Source organism: Leucoraja erinacea, chromosome 35 (assembly GCF_028641065.1).
Source record: "Leucoraja erinacea ecotype New England chromosome 35, Leri_hhj_1, whole genome shotgun sequence".
Classification (NCBI taxonomy): domain Eukaryota; kingdom Metazoa; phylum Chordata; class Chondrichthyes; order Rajiformes; family Rajidae; genus Leucoraja; species Leucoraja erinaceus.
Window position 1 is genome coordinate 1,598,177 of NC_073411.1, and position 16,040 is coordinate 1,614,216.

Here is a 16,040-nt window from a genome sequence, read left to right on the forward strand (position 1 = left end):
AGGAAGAGGAGGAGCAAGTGGGCTGAGGGAGAGCTGAGATGGGGAAGAGAAAGTAGGGACTATCTAAAATTGGAGAAGTCAATGTACATACCGCTGGGGTGCAGACTGCCCAAGCGAAATATGAGGTGCTGCTCCTCCAGTTTACGGTGGTCCTCACTCTGGCCATGGAGGAAGCCCAGGACAGAAAGGTCGGATTTGGAATGGGAGGGGGAGTTGAAGTGCTGAGCCACCGGGAGATCAGGTTTGTTATTGCGAACTGAGCAGAGGTGTTCGGCAAAGCGATCGCCAAGCCTACGCTTGATCTCACCGATGTAGAGCAGCTGACATCTAGAGCAGCGGGTGCAATAGATGAGGTTGGAGGAAATGCAGGTGAACTCTGCCGCACCTGGAAAGATTGCTTGGATGGAGTCAAGGGGGGAGGTAACGCGACAAGTGTAGCATTGCTTGTGGTTGCAAGGGAAAGTGCCCGGAGAAGAGGGGAAAAACTTGCTAAAAAAGTGCATTCAATCATTATAGTGATAGTGCCAAGCAAGTAGCCCACAGTAAAAGATGTACAATTGGCCAGGCTGACATTAATTTTGCAACACAAGAGGGCGCCGAGGAAATAAGAAGAGGCTACGTGCTTCTTTGAAGCAAACAGTTTTATCAATACAGATACAAAATGCTGGAGTAACTCAGTGGGTCAGACAACATCTCTGGAGAAAAGGAATAGCTGATGTTTCTGGTCGGAATCCTTCAGATAAATCAATAAACGGCAGACGCCCATTTTCACATCCGTAGCATAGCTGCGAGTCCAGGATGGAGAAGCACGGTACTATCAATAAAGTTTGCGCGCAAAAACAAAACAGTGCAGTTTATACTACAACTGCTACACGGTTCTAACGTCCACGTCCAGCTATCAACGACCTCAAAAGATTATCAGCAGCCGGACGACCGCATGGAGGGCCATGTCGACCACACGCAACGGCGGCGGAGGGGGAAGTCTGCGGCTAAAATGGCGGCAGAGTGAACCGACTCACCCGACAGTGACAAACTCTCAACACGCACTAACAGCCCACCCGATCAAAGATCGATCTGCTATAGGATCTGCTATACCTTTGCACCCGATAGCGCCAAGGTGAATACACCCCGCGGCGAGTGCAACCCACAACAAATATCACGAAAGTGACCATGTGTAGGAAAAAACTGCAGATGCTCGTTTATACCGAAGCCACAAAATGCTGGAGTTACTCAGCGGGACAGGCAGCATCTCTGGAGAGAAGAAATGGGTGACGTTTCTGGTCCAGACCCTTCTTTAGACTGAGAGTCAGGGGAGAGGGGTCGCTACTGATATGGAGCGATAGAAACATAGAAAATAGGTGCAGGAGTAGGCCATTCGGCCCTTCAAGCCTGCACCGCCATTCGATATGATCATGGCTGATCATCCAACTCAGTATCCCGTACCTGCCTTCTCTCCATATCCCCTGATCCCTTTAGCCACAAGGGCCACATCTAACTCCCTCTTAAATATAGCCAATGAACTGGCCTCAACTCAGCGGGACAGGCAGCATCTCTGGACAGAAGCAATGGGTTCTATTTCGGGTCGAGACCCTTCTTCAGACTGAGTGTCGGGGAGGGGGAGAAACAGAGATAAGGATGTGCAAGGTTTGAGAACGACCTCTCCACCAACGTTGTTGATCTCCATCCTCTTTGATGTCTCATCCTCACACTTTAGACTTCCATATTTCTGTATCCCCCCCTCCCCTGACTCTGTCTGAAGAAGGGTCTGGACCCGAAACATCACCCATTCCTTCTATCCAGAGATGCTGCCTGTCCCGCTGAGTTACTCCAGCATTCTGTGTCTCTTTGTAGGACATGAAGAACTGAGGGGAAGGTGACGCCGAGGCACACAGTCGGTAAAATTAATCAGGACAGTGATTGTCGCGTTGATAATGCTGTTTTCACACCTCACACCAAGAAAACATTTTTCACACAGAGAGTGGTGAATCTGGAATTCTCTGCCACAGAAGGTAGTTGAGGCCAGTTCATTGGCTATATTTAAGAGGGAGTTAGATGTGGCCCTTGTGGCTAAAGGGATCAGGGGATATGGAGAGAAGACAGGTACGGGATACTGAGTTGGATGATCAGCCATGATCATATTGAATGGCGGTGCAGGCTCGAAGGGCCGAATGGCCTACTCCTGCACCTATTTTCTATGTTTCTATCTCTCCATATCAGTAGCGTCCCTCTCAGTCTAAAGAATGGTCTGGACCCGAAACGCCACCCATTCCTTCTCTCCAGAGATGCTGCCTGTCCCGCTGAGTAACTCCAGCATTTTGTGGCTTCGGTATAAACGAGCATCTGCAGTTTTTTCCTACACATGGTCACTTTCGTGATATTTGTTGTGGGTTGCACTCGCCGCGGGGTGTATTCACAGCGCTATCGGGTGGGCTGTTAGTGCGTGTTGAGAGTTTGTCAGTGTCGGGCTTTGCTATAAGATCTTTGGTTATGTCTGTCCTCGCCCAGGAACCCCGCCTGCCCCGAGCGGGCACAGAGGCCGCAGGGAGTAACCATGGAGACCGCGCGGCCGGCCCTGACCCGGAAACACATGGTTCCGGAAGTGGCGGCTGTGCTCGACGAGTGGAGCGGCGGCAGTCATGGCGGACGTAACCGCTCGCAGTCTGCAATACGAGTACAAAGCGGTAAGTCGGGCTTGCCTCACCCCGTCCAGAGGCCGAGGGGGGCTGCACCAAGGTGCGGCTTGCTTGTGTTAAATTGCCGACTGGGGGTTAGATCCACCCGAGCGGGTCGATTAGGCATTAAGGCTGCGTGAGGCCTGCTACGGCGATGAGCCCAGGTGGTGGTGATGGCGGGTCAGGGTAGTACACAGCCAAATAAGCAGCAGTGTACACTAAAGAAACATTGCTGAACGAAGTCTGGGACTTTGCGCGCAAACTCTCACGTGTCTCAGTTTAAATACCCTGCTAAATGGTTCGCGCGGCTTCGGATAATATGATGACTAATTACAATAAATGGTGCAACTTGGAAGGATTTCTACTGTTTATCAGAATCGTACAACAATATTACGTATTTACGTACAGAGGGGGGTATTTAGAACTGTTGATTCTGCACCAGTCAAAAAGGAATTACGCAACCGAATTCTGCCTTATTTCATTGAGTCTGCCTGTAGTCATGCAGCTCGTAGCTCCATAAGTACGCATTTGGGTCCTATTTAATGGTGGCGAGTTCATGTGCGTGGAGAGTCAAGAGTGATACAGTGTGGAAACGGGTCCTTCTGCCGAACTCACCCACACCGGACAACAATATCCCAACTACGCTAGTCCCACTTACCTGCGCTTGATCCATATCCCTACAAACTTGCCCTATCCAGATACCTGTCTAACTGTTTCTTAAACGATGGGATAGTCCCAGCCTCAACTACCTCCTCTGACAGCTTGTTCCATACACCCACCATCCTTTGTGTGAAAAAATTACCCCTCAGATTCCTATTAAATCTTTTCCCTTTCACCTTGAACCTATGTCCTCTGGTCCTTAATTCCCCATCTCTGGGCAAAAGTCACTGTACATCTACCCAATCTATACTTCTCATGATTTTATATACCTCTATAAGATCACTCTTCATCCTCCGCTCCATGGAATAGAGACCCAGCCTACTCGACCTCTCAGAAAAACTCACACCCCCTAGTCCTGACAACATCCTTGTAAATCTTTTCTGAACCCTTTCAAGCTTGACAATATCTTTCATACAATATAACATGGTGCCCAGAACTGGACACAATATCACCATATAACATATAACCATATAACAATCACAGCCCAGAAACAGGCCATCTCGGCCCTTCAAGTCCGTGCCGAACATTTTTTTCCCCCCTAGTCCCATCTACCTGCACTCAGACCATAACCCTCCATTCCTTTCCCGTCGATATACCTATCCAATTTATTTTTAAATGATACCAATCGAACCTGCCTCCACCACTTCCACTGGAAGCTCATTCCACACAGCTACCACTCTCTAAGTAAAGAAGTTCCCCCTAATGTTACCCCATAACTTCGGTCCCTTAATACTCAAGTCATATCCTCTTGTTTGAAATTCTATTCTAAATGTGGTCTCTCCAACATCTTGTACAACTGCAAGTGGACCTCCCAACTTCTATACTCAATACTCTGACTTATTAAGGCCAAAGTGCCAAAAGCCTTTTTGACCATCTTATCTACCCCGCGACTCGACCTTCAAGGCACCACAGTGCTCTACAACACTACCCAGAGGGCTACCATTTACTGTGTAGGTCCTGTCCTTATTCAGCATCCCAAAATGCAACACCTCACAATTCTCTGTGTTAAATTACATCAACCATTCCTCCGCCCACCTGGCCAATCGATCCAGATCCGGCTGTAATCATTCACAATTATCTTCACTATCTGCAAAACCACTTACTTTTTGTCGCATCAGCAAAGTTGCTAATTTTGCTCTATGTTCTCATCCAAATCATGGATGTAGATGACAAACAGTAACGGGTCCAGCATCAAACCCTGAGGCACACACTAGTCACAGGCTTCCAGTCCAAGAAGCAACCTTCCACCATCACCCTCTACTTCCTCCCATGGTGCCAATTTGCTATCCATTCAGCTATCTCTTCTTGGATCCCATGCGATCTAACCTTCCAGGGCAGCCTACCATGTGGAACCTTGTCAAACGCCTACTGAAGTCCATGTACACAACATCTACAGCTCTGCCCTCATCAATATTTTTGGTCATGTCTTAAAAAAATCAATCACATTTGTGAGGCACGACCTCCCAAGTACAAAACCATGCTGACTATCCCTAATCTGCCCTTGCCCATCGAAATGCCTGTATATACTATCCCTCAGAATACTCTCCAGTAATTTACCAACTACAGATGTAAAGCTCACCAGCCTATAGTTACCAGCATTTTTCCTGCACCCTTTCTTGAAAAGAGGTACAACATTTGCCACCCTCCAGTCTTCCGGCACCTCTCCTGTATTTAAGGACTCTGCCTCAGAGGGCGGTGGAGGCCGGTTCTCTGGATACTTTCAAGAGAGAGCTAGATAGGGCTCTTAAAGATAACACAGTCATGGGATATGGGGAGAAGGCAGTAACGGAGCACTGATTGTGGATGATCAGCCATGATCACATTGAATGGCGGTGCTGGCTCGTAGGGCCGAATGGCCTACACCTGCACCTATTGTCTACTGTCTATTGAATCGTAAATTTCAACCAGTGCTCCCGCAATTTCATCTCTAGTCCCCCTCAGTGTCCTCGGATATATGAGATCATGCCCTGAAGATTTCCTCTGATGTCCTCGGATAACAGAGATCAGGCCCACGACAGTATCTTCAGTACTTCTTCGACAGTAACTCTGACTGCTCTCAAGACACTTCATTTGACTGCTCCAATTTCCATCCTACTATATTTCTCCTCAGTAAATACAGATGCATGAGTGGTCCCATTCTCTCTCTAGTTACGATTTTCTCCCTTAAATATTTATAAAATCTTTTGTGATTGTCCCTTAATGCTACCAGTCAGAGCTAGCTCCTGGCCCCTTTTTGCCCTTCTGATTTCCTTTTTTAGTTTACTCCTTAGTTCCCGAAACTCCTCTAGGGATGGACTTGATCTCAGCTGCCCCTACCTGTCCCATGAATCCCAACGTCTCAATTTCCCTCGTCCGCCAAGCTTCCTGACGTTTGCCTGCTTTGCCAGTCACTCTAACAGGGACGTACACATCCTGAGCTCTCTTCAGTACAATTTTAAAAACATCCCACTTGGTCTTTCCCCCTCTAATAACCTGCTCCAGTCAACTTGAGCGAGACCATCTCTCATACCCTCAAAGTTGGCCTAACCACAATTCAGATTCAGATTCAGATTCAACTTTAATTGTCATTGTCAGTGTACAGTACAGACACAACAAAATGCAGTTGAGCATTTTAACGCGTGGACCCTCTCCGTCCCAATCCATAACAATCTTAAACCTCATCGAACTGTGGTCACTGGTCCCAAAAGACTCCTCCACACACACTTCATTAACTTGCCTGTCCCAATTTCCCAATACACGTGTTGCCCTCTCACGTGTGGGGGCCTCAACACACTGCTTAAGAAAGCTCTTCTGAACACTTTTGAGGAATTGCACCCCATCTGAACCCTTCATGCCATGATTTTCCCAGTCTATATTGGGAAATTAAAATCTCCCGGCACATTTTTTCTAATTCCCGTTGACTATTTAAGGGTCTGTAGTATACCCCCAACAAGATGATCATCCCTTTCTTGTTCCTCAGCTCCACCCATATAGTCTCACTAGACGAACCGTGCGGTGAATCATATCCGGGCAGAGGAGAGCGTCCAGTGCCCGCTGTGGGTCCCAAACGCACCGCCATTGCAACGCCCCACAGTTCCAGTCCCTTCCCCTTTGGTCCCCCTCGCTGGCTTCTGCCCCCTCCCCCGTGATACCTCTCCCCATGGCTCTTCCCCCGTCTTTTCTCCGAGCTCTCCCCCAGCGCCCACACGCCGGCGCAGACGTAGCTGCCGGTGCCTCCGGGCCGATCCGAGGCCTGGCTCTGAGGGCGCCGATGGCTGCTGCGCCGGGAAACGCAAGAAGGGAGAGGAGCAGCAACCTCGAGATCCTGGGGAGGGAGAGTGGGGGAGGAGAGGGCATAGAGGGGGAGGAGGGTAGGGAGGGGAGAGGAGTTATGGAGGGAGGGAGGGAGTGACTGAGGTTAGGGGAAAGGAGAAGTGAGGGGATTGGGGAGGGTAGGAGGAGAGGGAAAAGAAGAGGGAGGTGAGGAAGTGGGGGAGTGGGAGAGGAGGGGGAATGGAGAGGATGGAGGCAGTGGGGAATAGAGGGGGAGGAGGAGGTGAGGAAGGATTGGGGGAGGTGAGGAGGGATAGTGGGGGGGGTAAGGGTAGGTGGAGGAGTGGGGGATAGGGGGGTAAGGGGATGGGTGTGAGGGAGGGAGTGACTGAGGGTAGGGGAAAGGAGAGGTAAGGGTAGGGAAGGATTGGGGGAGGAGAGGAGGAGAGGGTGAAGAGGAGGGGGGTAGAGTGCTAGTGATGAGGGGAAATGAGCTGTGCCTGTGCAGTTGGGGGCTATGGGTGAGTGGTTGAATATTGCATTGGGGTTCCAAGCTTCCTGTGTGACAGGGACCCAATGGGTCCCACTTAGTCTAGCTGATTCTAAAATGTCAAATGTCAGAGCTGCCCTGTTAAGCAGGTGGGGACGTTTTTAATTCTGCACTTTTTATCTACAATTGTAGATCTTGGGGTGAAGGTTTGTGTGAGTTTCTGTTCATCTTGATACATTTCTATTCTTGTAGTAATTTACTTTCTATTTTGCAGAATTCCAATCTTGTATTACAAGCAGATCGGTCCTTAATTGACCGAACCAGACGAGATGAGCCCACAGGAGAGGTGCTGTCACTGGTGGGAAAACTGGAAGGGTCCCGAATGGGAGACAAAGCTCAGAGAACAAAACCACAGTTGCAGGAGGAGAGGCGAGCAAAGTAAGTAATGCCTAAAGAGCTGGAGTAGCTCAGTGGATCGGGCAGCATTTAGAAACATAGAAACATAGAAAATAGGTGCAGGAGGAGGCCATTCGACCCTTCGAGCCAGCACCGCCATTCATTGTGATTATGGCTGATCGTCCCCTATCAATAACCCGTGCCTGCCTTCTCCCCATATCCCTTGACTCCACTAGCCCCTAGAGCTCTATCTAACTCACTCTTAAATCCAAAGAGTTAGATAGAGCTCTCGGGGCTAGTGGAGTCAAGGGATTATGGGGAGAAGGTAGTCTGATGGAGGACATGGTAGTCTGAAGAAGGTTCCTGACCCGAAATGTCACCAATCCATTAAAGATGCTGCCTGATCGCTAAAATACTTCAGTGACTGTGTTTTATTTTTGTAAACCAGCATCTACAGTTCTTTGTGTCTATGTAAAGCCTATATTCTCAACATTTAAGATTACAGTTGAATTGTAATTAAAGACATTTATTTGCCACATGATATACAAATTTTCCACGTGTGTTTATTTTCAATGGTAAAATAGTAGCATGTCTGGAATAATTGAGAAATCAGAAGTTAGTTAAATATTTATGTTCAATATTTTTATTAATGTATTTAAACATACAGAGCTTTCCAAATGATAGGACTAAACTAGAATTTGAACGTATATTAAGTCGCTTAGAACAATTTCTTCCTTACATTTTATCAGCTTGCAAAGGATATTGAAATATATGAAAGGAAATATTTGTCTTCTATGCACCACAAGAAATTATATCAGGGCCATCCACTGGCATTTATATCCCTACCGCTGTTAAAACAATTATACATTTAGCTTTCCCATCCATATGAATAGAGATTCATTTTTTCTACAATGGACAACACTTGTGAAAGTACAGGAGAGAAGAAGCTGGTTATCTGGTGATATTTGTTTGTGAACTTTGCATTTTTTAATTTTTCTTCTGTTTTCATTCAAAAATGATGATAATCAGACTCAGAAAGTCACATGAAAGAGGGGCTGATCTCTGGGACTTTCGAGGTGATGTGCTAAGATGCTGTGTAAATGTAATTCTGTATTCAAGATTATGGTTGATACATGAATAAATGTGTGCCCGTCAGTTATGACAAGTCTTTGCAGGTCTTTTATTTTTGTTGCCTGGGAGTTTACTAGAATATTTCAAAGTTTACAGAGAGATTTAGGCCATTTGGAAGAGTGGGCTGAAAGATGGCAGATGGCAATACTGATAAGTGTGAGGTGCTACATCTTGGCAGGACAAATCAAATAGGACGTACATGGTAAATGGTAGGGAATAGGACGTAAATGGTAGCGAATTGAGGAATGCAGTTGAACAGAGGGGTCTAGGAATCACTGTGCATAGTTCCCTGAAGATGGAATCTCATGTAGATAGGGTGGTAAAGAAAGCTTTTGGTGTGCTGGCCTTTAGAAATCAGAGCATTGAGTATAGAATTTGGGATGTAATGTTAAAATTGTACAAGCATTGGTGAGGCCAATTTTGGAGTATGGTGTACAATTTTGGTCGCCAAATTATAGGAAAGATGTCAACAAAATAGAGAGAGTACAGAGGAGATTTACTAGAATGTTGCCTGGGTTTCAGCAACTAAGTTACAGAGAAAGGTTGAACAAGTTAGGTCTTTATTCTTTGGAGCGCAGAAGGTTAAGGGGGGACTTGATAGAGGTCTTTAAAATGACGAGAGGGATAGACAGAGTTGACGTGGATAAGCTTTTCCATTTAGAGTAGGGAAGATTCAAACAAGAGGACATGATTTGGGAATTAAGGGACAAAAGGTTAGGGGTAACATGAGGGGGAACGTCTTTACTCAGAGAGTGGAAGCTGTGTGGAATGAGCTTCCAGTGGAGGTGGTGGAGGCAGGTTCGATTTTATCATTTAAAAATAAATTGGATAGGTATATGAATGGGAAAGGAATGGAGTGTTCGGCACGGACTAGAAGGGCCGAGATAGCCTGTTTCCGTGCTGTAATTGTCATATGGTTATTTCTGGTAAGACTTCTAGACCCATGTTTCCTATTCTGTGAGCTGGTTATGTTTTTCCCACATAATACATTGCTGTATTCAATTTAAATGTGGCTTCCTGTTTTGTTTGTCTCTTATATAATCACTTGGGTATTTCCACACAGACGGCGAAAGCGTGATGAAGATCGCCATGACATGAATAAGATGAAAGGTTATACATTGTTGTCGGAGGGAATTGATGAAATGGTTGGAATTGTGTACAAACCAAAAACAAAAGAGACCAGAGAGACGTACGAGGTGCTACTTAGCTTCATTCAGGCTGCACTTGGTGACCAGGTATGTGTTTCCACAATGTCTGTAGGCCAGACAGCGAGACTACTTGCATTGCTGGTTTAATGGGTTAAAAATCGTAATGTTTTGCTCCATTGATTTTTTACAAACGGATAAAATACGCTGTAGCTTAATTTCAACGCTGAAGGAACATTGTTTTGTCAAGGATTGCTGCCTTCCCAATCAGACGTTGAATTATCTGCCTGCAAGAAATTGCATGCCACTCAGTCCCACAGCAGTGGGGAAACCATGTTCACGAAAGAACAAGGTTTCTTTGGATGGCCTAGAAATAAAGCCTCATCATGGGAGCAGATGCAATGCAGACGGTGAATTTGATGGCATCTGTGCAAGTGGCGGAGGGGGAGGTGTGGTCCACATAACAGATTTGAGAGAATAGCTGATGGTTCAACACAGATGAATAGCCAGCAACACAGAACTGTAATCTATGTGAAAGGTGAAATCATTGGACAAAGTCAGCATGGATTTATGAAAGATAAATCATGTCTGGCGAATCTTATAGAACTTTTTGAGGATGTAACTCGTGGAGTGGATAAGGGAGAACCAGTGGATGTGTTATTTCTGGACTTTCAGAAGGCTTTTGACAAGGTCCCACATATGAGATTAGTATGCAAACTTAAAGCACACGGTATTGGGGGTTCAGTATTGATGTGGATAGAGAACTGGCTAGCAGACAGGAAGCAAAGAGTAGGAGTTTTCAGAATGGCAGACAGTGAATAGTGGGGTACCGCAAGGCTCGGTGCTGGGACCCCAGCTATTTACAATATATATTAATGATTTGTACGAGGGAATTGAATGCAACATCTTCAAGTTTGCGGATGACACGAAGCTGGGGGGCAGTGTTAGCTGTGAGGAGGATGCTAGGAGGCTGCAAGGTGACTTGGATAGGTTGGGCGAGTGGGCAAACGCATGGCAGATGCAGTATAATGTGGAGAAATGTGAGGTTATCCACTTTGGTGGCAAAAACAGGAAAGTAGACTATTATCTGAATGGTGGCCGATTAGGAAAAGGGGAGATGCAACGAGACCTTGGTGTCATGGTACACCAGTCATTGAAAGTAGGCATGCAGGTGCAGCAGGCAGTGAAGAAAGAGAATGGTATGTTAGCATTCATAGCAAAAGGATTTGAGTATAGGAGTAGGGAAGTTCTACTGCTGTTGTACAGTGTCTTGGTGAGACCACACCTGCAGTATTGCATACAGTTTTGGTCTCCTAATCTGAGGAAATACATTCTTGCCATAGAGGGAGTACGGAGAAGGTTCACCAGACTGATTTCTGGGATGTCAGGCCTTTCATATGAAGAAAGACTGGATAGACTCGGCTTGTACCCGCAAGAATTTAGAAGATTGAGATCTTATAGAAACTTAGAAAATTCTTAAGGGGTTGGACAAGCTAGATGCAGGAAGATTGTTCCCAATGTTGGGGAAGTCCAAAACAAGGGGTCACAGTTTAAGGATAAGGGGGAAGTCTTTTAGGACCGAGATGAGAAAAAAAATTTTCACGCAGAGAGTGGTGAATCTCTGGAATTCTCTGCAACAGAAGGTAGTTGAGGCTAGTTCATTGGCTATATTTAAGAGGGAGTTAGATGTGGCCCATGTGGCTAAGGGGATCAGGGGGTATGGAGAGAAGGCAGGTACGGGATACTGAGTTGGATGATCAGCCATGATCATATTGAATGGCGGTGCAGGCTCGAAGGGCCGAATGGCCTACTCCTGCGCCTAATTTCTATGTTTCTATGTATGTAAGAGTGCTAATTGGAGAATTTATAAGAATATTTAGAATTTAGAATTTCTTTGCTGATTGTTTTTAAGCAAGTAAGTAAGTTTATTGGCCAAGTATTCACATACAAGGAATTTGCCTTGGTGCTCCGCCCACAAGTAACAATATGACATACAGTGACAGTTACGAATGACTCAGAAAACACTAAATATTAATAATAATGAAACATTAATGATAAAACACCATTGATCAAGCATGTGAACCAACAAAACACCAGATCAAAGGGAGGCTACAGATTTTTGGCTTTTGAGTAGAGCAACTACTCGTGGATAAAAACTGTTTTTATGTCTGGGTGTGGCAGCTTTGACAGTCCGGAGTCGCCTTCCAGAGGGAAGTGATTCAAAGAGTTTGTGGCCAGGGTGAGAGGGGTCAGAGATGATCTTGCCCGCTCGCTTCCTGGCTCTTGCAGTGTACAGTTCATCAATGGAGGGAAGGTTGCAGCCAATAATCTTCTCTGCTGATCGGACGATTCACTGCAGCCTCCAGGTGTCGTGCTTGGTGGCTGAGCCAAACCAGACCATGATGGAGAAGGTGAGAACAGACTCTACGATGGGCGTGTAGAATTGGACCATCATTGCCTGTGGCAAATTGTGCTTCCTCAGCTGCCGTAGGAAGTACATCCTCTGCTGTGCCGTTTAGCCATGGTAAACTAATAGGGTAGCAAAAGGTTTTGTTTTGTTCCAAAATGCTACTGTGCACTGGCGCTTAAAGCCACAATACAATCATCTCTCTGCATTGAAACCAGAAGCAAACAGTGAATCTTGGTGTTGTAAAGATGTTTTGGAATTAATCGATTTCCATTTGTATAACCTGGAACGTACTATTTTCGGGACAGTGATTGGTCTTGCACAATGTAACACATTTTGAGCAAAACCTTTAATTATTCAACACTTTGTATAATCCGAATAATTTGGTAATACAGGTGCACAACCTTTTATCCGACGATCCAAATAACGAAAACCTCCGAATAGCGAAAACAATTTCGGTCCTTGAAGAAAGGTCCTTGAAAACGTTCACCGAGGGCGGCCCGCAGAGGTGACAGCGGAACCTCCGGTCGGTCCCGGTCCTCGAAGAAAGGGGAACTAAATCCCCATTCATAAAAGAAAAGGTGAGGGTATATTGCGCGGGAGGGTTAATAATTGACAATATGCTGCTGCCTGTCCGAGATCCCAGAGACCCACAGCCAGCAGCAGCCCAGCCCCGTTCCAACTACAGAGGAAAACTGCAAACTGGCCGGAGACGTCAGGACCACCAGAAGCCGCTCCCCGAGCTGCGCCCCCTCATCGGGACACCGACCCCCAGGCCCACTGCAAGCACGGAGATCCCAGATCAGCAACTCCAGCCCAGCCCCGCTCCAACTCCAGAGGAACACGCTCCCCGTATGGACAGAAGCTGATGGTGTGCAAGGGCCGTCGTGTTTTTGGGGTCGCGCAGCTCGGGCTGTGGGCGAACTGCCACTTGTCGCCGTAGCGGCCCATCGGGGAGCGGATTCCTCTGGAGTTGGAGGGGGAGTGGGGTATTGTGCTGTTTGATGGCCCCCTGCTATCCCAGGGACAGGGAGACAGGACGTTCACCGAGGGCGGCCCGCAGAGGTGACAGCGGAACCTCCGGTCGGTCCTCGAAAAAAGGGGAACTAAATCCCCTTCATAAAAGAGAAGTGGAGGGTATATTGCCCGGGAGGGTATATCGCCTACCTGGAAGAAACCGGACATTTTTTCCAGGATGTCGTCTGCACACCAAAGCTCACCAGTTTATGTTTAAAGTTTTACTTAACGTTTATCTCGTCTTTATTATTTATTCGGGGGATTCAAGAATCCCCGAGCTAGGCCGCCTATGTATCGTGAGTCTACCGTGGGAACTCTTTAACTCAGGGAGGCAGCAGCAGATTGTCGCTCCCTTCAGTTTCCCAGCGACAGTCACCTGCCACGGGAGAGAGATCATGCACTGTTGTAGGTCTCCTTTGCACGTCGGTGTTTCTGTCTTTCTCCACTCATTGTTGGCCCTATCTGTCACCACCCCCATCTACACCCCTCTGCTTACCGGCCATGTGTGTGACCCCTTCCCTCCCCTCTCCAGCTCCCCGCTCATTGCACCGGCGCGGGGGCTTTGTACTGTCTTCACGTCGGCGATGGCAGCAGATCGGTGCGAGTCACCGGAGACGTCAGGACCAATTGGACGTCGAGCACCAGGCCCACCGCAAGCACGGAGAACCCAGAGACCCACAGCCAACAGCAGCCCAGCCCCGCTCCAACTACTTAGGAACCTGGGTTGCGGATGACGGGGTGCAGCTCGGGGCGTCGTAGGGGCCCATCGGGGAGCGGGTTCCTGTTGGGCCTGACGTCTCCGGCCACCTGCCATCCTCTGGGAACTGTACCGCCCTTGCAGGAGAGTGGGGCTGTTTGCAGTTGCAGAGGGAGGGGGCCAGGGGCGGTACAGTTCCCAGTCTCAGCTCCAGTCCAGGGGGGTGGCCGGAGACGTCAGGACCAACGGGACAGCGACCCCCCAGGCCCACTGCAAGGACGGAGATCCCAGAGACCCACAGCCAGCAGCAACTCCAGCCCAGCCCCGCTCCAACTCCAGAGGAACACGTAGGGGCAGAACCTGATGGTGTGCAAGGTAAGTCTTGGGGTGGCGGATGAGGAGGCGCAGCTCGGGCTGTGGGTAAACTGCCACTTGTCGCCGTAGCGGCCCATCGGGGAGCGGATTCCTCTGAAGTTGGAGGGGGAGGGGGGTATTGTGCTGTTTGATCGCCCCCTGCTATCCCAGGGACAGGGAGACACAGCGGCTTTTTAGACTGGTGGGCAATCACTTCCAAAGTTCTGCCCACACAGTCAGTACACCTCTCCTACACTGCATTTCATACAAACATTTATTCTGCAAGAAAAAACTACATTGAAGACTCAAACTCGCGACCGAGTAACTGCCGGGATCAAGGCGCAAACTCGCGACCTTAGATCGCCTAAGGGCATGTAGCCCCGCTAGGGTGACATGAGTGCGGGAGGTGATTCAACGCTGCGGGCACATTTATAAATTGAGGAATTCATTCAACACACTGCATTTCATACAAACATTTATTCTGCAAAAAAAAACCTACATTGAAGACTCAAACTCGCGACCGAGTAACTGCCGGGATCAAGGCGCAAACTCGCGACCTTGCGGATATGAGCCGAGCACTCTACCACTGAGCCAGCCATTAAAATCTACGCTAAAAAATTTCCATTCCGAAGACCGACAAATTCTGAATTACGAAAAGTGTCTGGTCCCAAGGCTGTCGGATAAAAGGTTGTGCACCTGTAATCGCATACTGATTTGACGTCATAAAATTAATTCTGCCCGATAAAGATTGTTCACTAGTAAAGGAAAACAAATAAAATTGCAAAACTAAAATAGAAAAGTTGGAAGAAGTCACCCAGCCAAGCGAATAAAGATTATTCACCAAATAGTGATAAGATAATGTTTTGCCTTTCAATTGATTACGGTTTGGCAAGTTAATATTTGAATAATTTTTTAATTATTTTCATTACTTTTTATTTGTTATTTTAGTTTTCAAATATAATGCACTTCCTTTCTTCCTGTTTATTCAGACCCTGTTCTGTCATAGTTGTGCGTTTCTTATCTCGTGTGCCTTATGTACTCTCGTCACTGCCGAAGGTACATGTGGAATAGATAGGACAAATATATTGCTTGCTGTATTTCCTCTTTGCGGTTACATCTGAAATACATACAATGAGTGAGTTAACATGGGAAAAGCAACGGGGTAAATTTAGCACTCTGTGAGCGCTACATTGTTTATATTTATAATAAGACTAGCTTTCCTTTACACGTGCAGCAGGGGGATTATTTTGTTTCTTTTCTAGCCCCGTGATATCCTCTGTGGAGCAGCAGATGAGGTCCTGGCTGTGCTCAAAAATGATAAACTACGTGACAAGGAGCGGCGAAAGGAGATAGAAATGCTACTGGGGCAATTGGAAGATACTCGTTACCATGTGCTTGTAAATCTGGGAAAGAAAATTAGTGACTATGGAGGAGACAAAGAGGTGCAGAACATGGGTAAGCAGGATCAATACTTCCCACTTAATAAAGATGCTGAAACCCGTCACAATCACCCGTTCTAGGTGTGGACTCCCATATATCGGCGAGACCAAGCGCAGACTGGGCGACTTTCGCTTAACACCTTCTCTCAGTCCGCCTTGGCCTTCGCAATCTTCCGGTTGCCAAACACTTTAATTCCCCTTCCCCTTCTCAAACTGACGTTTCTGTCCTGGGACTCCCCCACTGTCAAGAGTGATGCCAAATGCAAATTGGAGGAATATTTCGCTTGAGCAGCTTACAAACCAGTGGCATGAAAATTGATTTCTCTAACTTCCCTTGCTTTCCCTCCCTCTCCGTTCCTCCTCCACCCTAGTCATCCTAC

At 47.2% G+C, this 16,040-nt stretch overlaps 1 protein-coding gene across 1 annotated transcript in view; it reads left to right on the plus strand.

Moving 5' to 3' along the window:
* The first annotated feature begins 2,534 nt into the window (after window positions 1–2,534).
* snrnp200 (small nuclear ribonucleoprotein 200 (U5)) overlaps window positions 2,535–16,040 on the plus strand; it is a 106,125-nt gene continuing 92,619 nt past the window's right edge. Inside the window, exons 1-4 of the mRNA XM_055661986.1 lie at window positions 2,535–2,681; window positions 7,349–7,512; window positions 9,665–9,836; window positions 15,484–15,676. Coding sequence (XP_055517961.1) covers window positions 2,637–2,681; window positions 7,349–7,512; window positions 9,665–9,836; window positions 15,484–15,676 — 574 coding nt within the window. The 5' untranslated portion in view covers window positions 2,535–2,636. The remainder of the gene's footprint in view (window positions 2,682–7,348; window positions 7,513–9,664; window positions 9,837–15,483; window positions 15,677–16,040) is intronic.